The 10638-nt window shown below is 32.1% G+C and overlaps 1 protein-coding gene and 1 long non-coding RNA gene across 2 annotated transcripts; one reads left to right on the forward strand and one right to left on the reverse strand.

Moving 5' to 3' along the window:
- The first annotated feature begins 842 nt into the window (after nt 1–842).
- Nucleotides 843–9332, forward strand: Cda9 (Chitin deacetylase-like 9). Its single transcript, NM_001110434.1, is given in 4 exon segments — nt 843–870; nt 3332–3840; nt 8641–8878; nt 8933–9332. Coding segments are annotated over 3 exon segments (1146 nt in total). The 5' UTR covers nt 843–870; nt 3332.
- On the reverse strand, nt 5757–6991 carry LOC135267932 (uncharacterized). Its single transcript, XR_010336339.1, has 2 exons — nt 6550–6991; nt 5757–6497 (listed from the first exon to the last, which is right to left on the reverse strand). It is a non-coding gene; the product is annotated as an uncharacterized LOC135267932 (long non-coding RNA).
- Nucleotides 9333–10638: the final 1306 nt, after the last annotated feature.

A 10638-nucleotide genomic window follows, 5' to 3' on the forward strand; every position in this document is an offset into this window, starting at 1 on the left:
TTGTATTAAAGTTATTGATAAATAATGGATTTTAGATAAATGATATGTGGCAACGTTGTTGAACAGTCGTGATCGCAATAGAATTTGATCAACAATAAAAGTAAATTATTTCTTAAAAGGTTTCCTAGGAAATAGTTCGCAGTGTTGGCACATCTACACATTGTGATTTTTTTGATAAGTTTTAATTATTTTAAATTAAAAAAACTGCTGAAGTATGATAGAAAATTTAAAAATAATTATTCATCGTTTTGTTAGGGAACGATTACCTACTGTGAAACTTAAAAACATTAAAAAATAATGAAAACTAAAGAAGTTAATACAATAAGTTTGTAGCTCCAGATTTTTTTAAAATATGACTTTAGGAATTTTTTCAACATTTTTTCTGTAATCTGCACTTGCCTCTCAATAACGGACCACTGAGTTGGTGCGCCAATTTTTGAGCACCCTGTTTAGATAATCTAGAGTTTCCGTTTGATCTTTGAATATTTTTTTATCGGGATGAAACGGGAAATCCCTATTGCGACAAATACCGGATACGGATTATTATCAGTCTCTCAATCATATAAAAATTTGGGACCCCAGTTGCCAATGAAAAATTATTCTTTTTTTTTGTAAATATTCTCTACTTTATGTGTTATTCTATTATTTAAATCTTTGTTAGGTGAAAGCAATCGGAGAGACAGTATTAAATTGATTTTTTAATGATTGCGCCATAAATATTTGTTGATAAAACCCATTTTTCAATCTGATTTTGTATATTGATATCTACCTAAAAAAAATTCTTTGTAAGATAAGATTGTGTATAAAACAAAAGAACATTCTCAAAACATTGTATTTACTCTTAAGTGTTTTTCTCTGAAGTATTTGCAAGTAAGTCGTTTTTTTAAACTAATTATTACTAATTTACTAGCAGTTTTACTCATCTCATTAGAGTCCTGATTTTAAATTTTTTACCTTTACATGTTCATATTTTCTTGTGCATAAAAATTCAACTCACTCGCTACCTCTTGCCATTTTAATGCTTAAATCAAAGCTTACTAACATTAATATAGCCTAAAAAATATTTTTAAGAAGACTAGAAATACAAAACTAAAGTAGTCTTGATAACTCCTATTAACAAACTGCAATTATACGATGATTTTTTGATGACATTGAAAGGTTAAATACTGTTTGACTTCCTTTAATTTCCAGATTGAATCAAAGTTGTGGAGACAATTTAATAAAAAAATTCTCTAAGGAATGCTGAAAAAAGTTTTTACACAATTAAAAAATATGCAGGAGTTTATGATATTTAAAAAAAATCAGAAACCTTTTTCGAAGCCAATTTTTCTTGATGAATGAACAAAATTTATGCCAAAAATCTTAAAGCAAAAAGCAATACTTAGTTACTCGTACAGAGTGACTTTAATACTTAGGCTGAGAAGCTAAGTGAAAATACAGTAAAAATATTAATTAATTAATTAGTCGTAGATGATATCCGGTGTTGGCTTCTTCAAAATCTATTTCGTTGTTTGAAGAACAAATACATATTTTAAACTTCGTAAAAACAAAAAAATAAAAATAAAAGGACACCCCCAAATAAACTTACTTTAAGTGCAAGCAAATTTTGGTAATATAAATAAATAGTAAAAGTTGCAAAGTTAAAGAGAGTTTTTTTTACAAATTTTCAACTATAAAATCAAGATAGAACACTCAATAATCGTTTGTTTTTGAATGGCATTAGAAATACTTACAAAAATAAATTCAGCGATAATTATTTAAATCTAGAAAAATTCCTAAAAATTTTCATTCATATAGAAAATTATTTAAGTATTTAATAGTAAAGGCTGGTTTCAGTGTGTTTATTAGTTTTTGAGATATTCACAATAAAAATATACTTACATCAGACACACCCAGTATATCAAAAAATAAATACTTAAGTCTAAACGTTTGTCTTTTTAGAAGTTTTACAACTAAAAATTCTGATTTATTTTCTATTATTATTATTATTATTATTATTATTATTATTATTATTATTATTATTATTATGGAGATAATAGTTTAAAAAATAATAATTAATGCATTTTTGTAAATTTGTCTCGACCATATTTTTGCCTCAACCTTGAATGCAAGATTTTATTTCATTATCATTTTATCACAAAAGAATCAACAATAGAGGACAAGTATCAAGTGTGTAATAATAATAATAATAATCGTTGACGCATCAAGACAACAAAACGGTTTTGTTCAGAATATGACTTCTATAACAAATGTTAGAGGGTGTTTTGTTCTACTCAAAATAATAGATTATGTTGGTTTTATCCAATTTTTACATACCATTACGATTTAGAAGTGAACTCAATTTTTAATTGCCAAGAGCCGATGTTATAAACATATTAATTCTCTATTTAAAGTTAATGCCGACTTTAAGTCAAAACTCTATTTCATAATCTCTTTAAAATGTACATTTGCTCCTTTAAGTTTAACGTCCAATTTTCACTTATTATCGTATCCAACTAATTTATGTAAAATCAATGTACAACTGCATAGTTAAAAATTGCAGTTTGTCTTCTGATAGTAAAGATGATAATAAGGTGCGGCTGTTGCCGAAAAATACTTTTTTTCAAAGATTTAGAACTGGAAAAAAATACAATGGTTAGAAGATCAATGAACAGGTTAATTTAGAGAACGTAGATTTTTTTGAAGAAAACGCAAATACTGGGTATTGTTTGAAAAATTTTAATTACAAAGCAGTTTGTTCTGGAACTTAGAAGAAGCTTTCATTTTGTTGATTTTGTTCTCAATGTCCCGTATTTTTTTCTGTGAGGTAACACGACTCTAAATTATTTTTTTTTAAATAGCAATCACAGGACCCAAAATCATCGCTTTCAGGTAGTCCTTCTACCGTGTCCTGTAGATGTTTAATATTACCTGCAGCAATTTTTTTGGCTTTGTTTTTTAAATTGTCGAATTTGGTTTAATTTTGCACCAGATTTCTGTAGCATAATTTTTTTAACTGAATGATGCCAGTATTTTTGCAAATTCTCACTCTGAAAAATGTATAGTTACAACAACATATCGAATATATTCAATTTTACCCCGTCTTACCTTAGATGAATTAATTTTATTAGTTTATCAGTTAATTTTACCAAAACGACATAATTTATTTCTAACGTCCGTTAGTTAATAATTGTCTCTGAAAAATTTTATTATAACTTAAAGTTCATTTTAATGTCTCCATTAAGTTAAATATCCTATTAGTTAATGTAGCATTAGCGATGTATTCATGAAATCAGCCATAAGTAAATATTTTTAGTCTAAAATTAAAAAATAATTTAACTATTATTTTCAGTATGTTGAAAATATTTCTTTTGGCGATAGTCACTACGGCCCTCGCGGCCCCCCAGCCCCCTTTGCAAGCCGCTGAAGCTTGCGACGCTTCCAAGTGCAAGCTGCCTGAATGCAGGTGTGCCTCCACAAACCCCCCTGAAGGGCTCGACCTCGAGCAAATCCCCCAGTTCGTTTTCCTTACATTCGACGATGCCGTCCAAATCACAAATTACGAGATCTACACCGAACTGTTCTACAACAAGACCAATCCTGACGGTTGTCCCGTCCAAGCAACATTCTTCTTGTCCCACGAGTACACGGATTACACCAAAGTGCACGAATTGTACGTAAACAAACAGGAAATCGCTCTGCATTCGATCACGCATCAGGCTTTGACCGATTATTGGAGGAATCTCACTCTGGACGGACTTCAAGCAGAGTTCGGGGATGAAGCGACTTTGATTACACACTTTGCCAATATCCCACAGGAGGCCTTCAAGGGAATGAGGATCCCCTTTTTGCAGTTGTCAGGTTGGTACACGTCGCATAATTACAAGTAAATATAGTCAAAGAACAAAATAATGTAATTGACTGTCGATGGCTATTCTTTAAAATGACGACCCGGCGCATCCACCATTTTTCACTCCATTAAATTTTAATTCATTGATAAAAGTTAACAACGCGAGTGGACCAATGAAATTGGACCAATTTGGCCACGTGATCAGTTATTCAAGCACCTAAGCAGATTAATTTAATGACGCTTCTATAAATCGGTCCTTAAGTCGGTATTCGAGTAACGATATTTTTAATGAAAAACTAAAATAATGTTTCTGAACTAGTTAACTTTGAAATTGGTTTACTCAATTGAATTATCTGTCAATAAATGTCAAATCTGTCAGTTGTGAAATTCAATTAATTTCTTTAAAAAAATTCGTTAAAGTGCAACTAAATTGTTACAATGTGGAAGAAAACACTGTTATTATTGAAGCTTATTTCCGAATTCAACACTTAATAAATGGAGAATGGTAATTCGATGTCTAAATGCCTATCATTAGTTCTATGAAGCGGCATTTTCTGATTTTACATGAGAAATTCACAGACCACTAGATGAGAATCATTTAAAAACGCATTGTAGTTTATTAACTATTTATTTACACACAGAAAAAACTCACAAAGAATATTGCCCATGTCGAAAAACTCACTTGAAAAAATCGCAGAAGAAAAGAAGCTCACACGGATAAAAAATCACATGGAAAAAAGCTCACACAGAAAAATACCCATTCACCAAAAAACCCACAGACAAAGGAGCCCATTATAAGCTGTGTTTAATGTAATAATTTACTTCCTATTTATCAAGTAGTAAACTGTGTTTTTGTCCTTCGAGATAGCATTTGGTTGTGAGGTAACTGATTATTGGGAAAGCTGAAGCAGTTTATTTTGTGTTTTTGTCCTTAAAGGTAGCATTTGATTGTGAGGTAATTGATTATTGGGAAAACTGAAGCAGTTTATTTTGGTTTTATAATTTATTACCAACGTTTCGCCACTTTTTGTGGCTTCATAAGGGCAATAAATGATTAAAAAACCATGCGTGCATAAACAGCGTGGAAGGGAACCATTTCGTTAGAAAAAACATAGAAATAAAAATTAAAACAGACGATGAACAGTGAATTTAAAGATAGCGTTTTCTGCCAATTGTGACTGCATTTTACGGCATCTTTTTTAAATTCACGATTGGCACTAGTGATGAAAGTTGTAATACTTTCCTTGTTAAAAAAATATTCAATAAATAATTTTTACCTTAAATGTTATTAAATCTCGTTTTGTTGATGTCAGTTTTTTGTTACTAATCATGTTTCTTCACAACTTTAGTTAGTTACTATTTACTTACGCTTCCGTAGACTGTATCAGTTATTTAAGTGTTTGTTATAATCTGAATTTTACAATAATTTTCTTCCAAATTCGTGGATGTTTTGAAATGAAACAAAACGTTTTAACTAAAATAATGCCTCTGAACTGACCACTGTAATTTTACGCAAAAAAAAATAGAAAAATTTATATTATTCCTAATAACTCATCTAGTTAACTTTGAAATTGGTTTATTCAATTGAATTATCTGTCAATAAATGTCAAATCTGTCAGTTGTGAAATTCAATTAATTTCTTTAAAAAATTTCATTAAAATGCAACCATAGAATATAGTAGTTATAGAAAATCAAGTAACATGTAATTCACTGGTCGTCAAAATTTCGATAATAGCGCCATATCTTGGTAGTATGAGGAACTAAAATTGGCGGCAAATTTGAATATTTTATTATTTACACAATTAATTCAATTTTTTTATTTTTTCACAATTTAAACACACATAACTGATTTTATTGAAAATCAGTTAAATGTGTTTAATTGCAAAATTTTGTTAGTATTATAAATATAAAGAAAAAATAAATACAATGAATGAAAATAATTTATTAATAAATTAACGTTTCACAAATTATGAAAATATCAATTATAAGAAATAAATGTCGTGTTTGGCTTCCACATATTAATTTGGCGACTTTCTCACCCTCAAAAAACGATTATTTAACATTATTTTGTAACTTGGAAAAAAATTAAAGAACTAAATAAGTAAATACGGACCCTAATAAGGTACTATTGGAGTTTTAGACATGTGCCCAATTCAATTTTCACAGAAAAATAGTGCTTTTAATAGTTTGTGCAAACATTTCTTGTATGTTTTCGTGTTGGTAGTAGGCTCACGTAGATGACTTTACAACAAATTTACTTATATGAACTTATTATGCGTAAGAGGTTTTTCTGATTTTAATGTAAGGACTCCACTTTGGTGGATTCAGCAGTTCTAACTTTCCTTGAAACTTAACGGGAAAAAGGAGGGTGTTAAGATACGTTTTTGTGGCTTTTGTACAAATGAATGAATGAACGCGTGTATTAAATAAAAGACACTATGTGCAAGGTAGAAGTCTTAAACGGTGTCCATCATAGATGTCCACTTGAAAAATGAAATTTGGTTTAAATTCTCGAAGTTATTTTTGGTGCCCAAGTCGATTTGTTTCTGGATAGCTTTCACAAGTAGAGAGATGCACTGTTTCCAGAATCATGTGTTCCAGCCAGCCAGAAGTTGTTTAATAAACGTTGTAGGTTGCCTTTTAAGTGTATAATAGGTCCACACCAGAGCTGGAGATATGTATTACATAGTATTTTTGGTGGCAAAAAAATCCCGACTTACCAAATTTTAGCCTTCGAAAGTTCAAAACTTAAATGTTTTTGAGATTACACAACACGTAGCAAAATAATTCAAATTGGAAATTGAAACATTTAAAATTGAAAAAACTTTTTGACACCGTTGAATGTAATGTGACATTGCGCACCAAAGGTTGCTTAATATTTTGGATTTTTGGATAAATTCGTGGATTTATATTGAAATCACACTACCAATAGATGGCATGAGTAGTTTCTATTAACGACCTTGCCACGTACCCTAAATTTACAGAAATCTGCATAGATAACGCACGTGGCGCCGCATGTTGATAGTATGATTTAATAAACCGTTTTTCCTATGCCGCTTGACTAACCCTGAATGCAACTAAATTGTTACACTGTGGAAGAAAACACTATTATTATCGAAGCTTATTTCCGAATTCAAGACTTAATAAATGGAGAATGGTAATATTCGATGTCTAAATGCCTATCATTAGTTCTATAAAGCAGCATTTTCTGATTTTACATGAGAAATTCTCAGACCATTAGATGAAAATCATTTAAAAACACATTGTAGTTTATTAACTATTTATTTACTCACGAAAAATGCACACAAAGAATATTGCCCATGTCGAAAAAACTCACTTGGAAAAATCACAGAAGAAAAGAAGCTCACACGGATAAAAAATCACACGGAAAAAAGCTCACACAGAAAAATACCCACAGACAAAGGAGCCTTCCTATTTATCAAGTAGTAAACTGTGTTTTTGTCGATAAAGATATCATTTGATTGTGAGGTAATTGATTACTGGGAAAGCTGAAGCAGTTTATTTTGGTTTGATAATTTATTACCAACGTTTCGCCACTTTTTATGGCTTCATAAGGGCAATAATTGATTAAAAAACCATGCGTGTGTAGACAGCGTGGAAGGGAACCATTTCGTTAGAAAAAACATAGAAATAAAAATTAAAACAGACGATGAACTGTGAATTTAAAGATAGCGTTTTCTGCCAATTGTGACTGCATTTTACGGCATCTTTTTTAAATTCACGATTGGCACTATTGATGAAAGTTGTAAAACTTTCCATGTTAAAAAAATATTCAATAAATAATTTTTACCCTAAGCGTTATTAGGTTTTGATAATAATAATAATTTTCAGTGGTCGTAAAAAAGCGGGATAATCTCGTTTTGTTGATGTCAGTTTTTTGTTACTAATTATGTTTCTTCACAACTCTAGTTAGTTACTATTTACTTACGCTTCCGTAGCCTGCATCAATTATTTAAAGTGCATCCTGAATTTTACAACAATTTTCTTAATTAAAAATTCGTGGATGTTTTGAAATGAAACAAAACGTTTTAAATGTGTCGATTGTAAGATTTGCGCGGTGTAATTTTAAATGTTTCATCATTAACCGCTCAATTAACACCCAATTTTCAAATGCGAATGTTTTTTTGAGCAGAATTGGAATATTTGAGACATTTTTGAAATGGAGCGATCTTTTTTTAAACAAAATTAATGCTGATATTAAAATTCGTTACTTTTTTAAAAGTATATTGTGTTTAATTTCAAAATTTGTGAAAAGCTAGCAGATGAACATTTATTAAAAGGAATGACAAATGCGGGGGATCAATCAGTCTAAATTTAAGATATAGAAAAGCCGTATAATAAAAAATACGTATTTATCACTGTAAAATCACCAACAAATGACCAAAACGTTTTTTTTAACTCGTTCTTGCAAAGTTTTATGCACTTTTCCATGTATTAGGAACCCTCTACTGTCTTAAAAAGTGCAAAAAAGTTAATTGGTTTGATTTTAAGACTTTGATTTTTGTACAACTTTTCTAAGTACTTGACATTTTTTTCCTAACTCCAAGGTTGATAAAAAGTAAAATTTGAACAACTTTTTGCGTTTTTTTGTAGCACAAAAGCGAATAAAACATTGGAATGCGCTTAAAATTATCTTTCTTCTGGTGAAAACCCGGAGCAGCTCCGGGCAATGATTCCGGTTACGGAAGCATTTACAGTTCTTCACAAAAAAAACAAATTCCTAGAACAAAACGGTTTATTCTAGCGAATTCTACAATTCAATTTACACTGGTTTTTTTACGCTTTTTCAGGAGATAACAGCTTCCAATTTGCCAAACAGCTCGGCCTGACCTACGACTGCTCGTGGCCGACCCAGACCTTCCGGAAGCCCGGACTTTGGCCCTACACCCTTGACTACAAGTCGAACCAGGACTGTCCCATCGGCCCATGCCCGCAAAGCTCGATTCCGGGCGTGTGGGTGGTGCCCATGATCGACTGGACTGACTTGAGCAACAACGTGTGCTCCATGGTCGATGCTTGTGTCGACATGTAATCGCACCCAAATTAATTTTAGTTTTTGCATTCAATATCATTAAATTCCAGTCCCGACGATGACGCCGACAAGCTTCTCCAGTGGTTTATCGACAATTTCAACGTCCAATACAAAGGCAATAAAGCACCATTTGGGTTCTACATCCACGCTGCTTACTTTGCCGTAAATCCGGTGCGTCTTGAGGCGTATAAAAAATTCGTCGATTATTTGCAAGGTCTGAATGATGTGTATCTTGTGAGTCCGAGTAAAGCCATCGAGTGGATCAAGAACCCTGTACCTATGGGGGCCGAAGGCTGGCCTGCGTGTCCTGATGTAGAGGATTTGGGTTGCACGTCTCAAACTTGCCAGTTGATGAAGGAGGATGATCCGAATCCGAGGTATATGACATTCTGTGGGTCCGAATGCCCAGCTGTGTATCCCTGGCTTGGGAATCCGTTGGGGGAGAAGTAAATATTTTTCGTAGATTTGTCAAAATCAATTGAATAAACAAATAATGTTACTGGTTTTTGTAAAAATATTTTCGTGAAAAAAAACATCCAAGTGTTTATTTATTAGCTTTGTTTAGTGTGATTCTATCGGTTCCACAACAAACAGGTTTGCCCAAAGAATAAAAGGAAAAGAAAAGAACTGTTACACCTGGACAGGATGTCCGGAAAGTCGCGCACCGACGTGACACTACATCATCGGCCGATGCCCTAGATAACCAGAAAAATGTTAAAAAAAATCTGTCTTTTATTGATGAAGTAAAGATTAAAAATTCTTTGCTAAAAATGAAGGTGTTTGCACTACCATTTCGAATCCAAATTCATTTGTGGTATAAATGACATTACATAAAAGGACGTAGTAACATAAGAACTGGAGAAACCTTCCCAGATTCTTTGAGAAATGTTAACAAAATTTTTGAGTCAACAATGATAATAAATCTGGCAACACTTGGCACAAACCATTGTTGTTCAGATGAAACCATGGTTACGGTGATTGCTTATAATGTCATTAAAATTTTTGTTTCGTCTGTTAGCGGTAATTTTTCAGTTTCAAACAGTGTCAAGTGAAGGATTAAAATGTTTTCCTCCTATGAATATTGTGACTTGTGTTTGCTGTTTGGTGAATACGCTGGAAATGCAAGTGAAGCCGCTCGTCAGGATGCCGATCCAGACGAAAACTCGAATTTCCATTGACTGGACCAAAGAATACGATCACCTGGTCGTTTGAATCTTTTACCAAGGGAACTTGGTCGGCCCAGAGGTACGAAAACCGTTACTGTGGAAGAAGCAATTTTAGAAGAACTCGTGAGGGGTTGGTGAACCGAAATCATGCCGCTAGTGCTACGATCACTCCAGAAACATTACAAACGGTGCAAGCCCAACCTTTGAGCATTTGTTATACATTTTTAGTGCATTGTTTGTTCGGTTTTTAAGTTGTTTAAAATATTATTACAATAAATAAAGCTGTTCTCCGCTCAGTTGCATTCAATAACATAATTAAAAATTACGATAATGCGCGAACTAAGCTGTCTAACAACAATGGCGTAACCATGGTTTTAAAGACTAGAAATTGAATATGTTCAACACCTTTTAATGGTATCCAAGACTTTAATTATAATTTGTAATGTCAGTTTCCACGTGTATCTTTGCGCAATGTTGCCTTTTTCCATAATTTGTTTAGGCTCTGATATAAAAACAGAGCATGTGGAATTTTTTTAAACATTTTTTCGGTACCCTGGAGGATTATCCAATTACTCCCCTTCAATGAGGTG

This window comes from Tribolium castaneum, chromosome 1, assembly GCF_031307605.1.
Source record: "Tribolium castaneum strain GA2 chromosome 1, icTriCast1.1, whole genome shotgun sequence".
Classification (NCBI taxonomy): Eukaryota; Metazoa; Arthropoda; class Insecta; order Coleoptera; family Tenebrionidae; genus Tribolium; species Tribolium castaneum.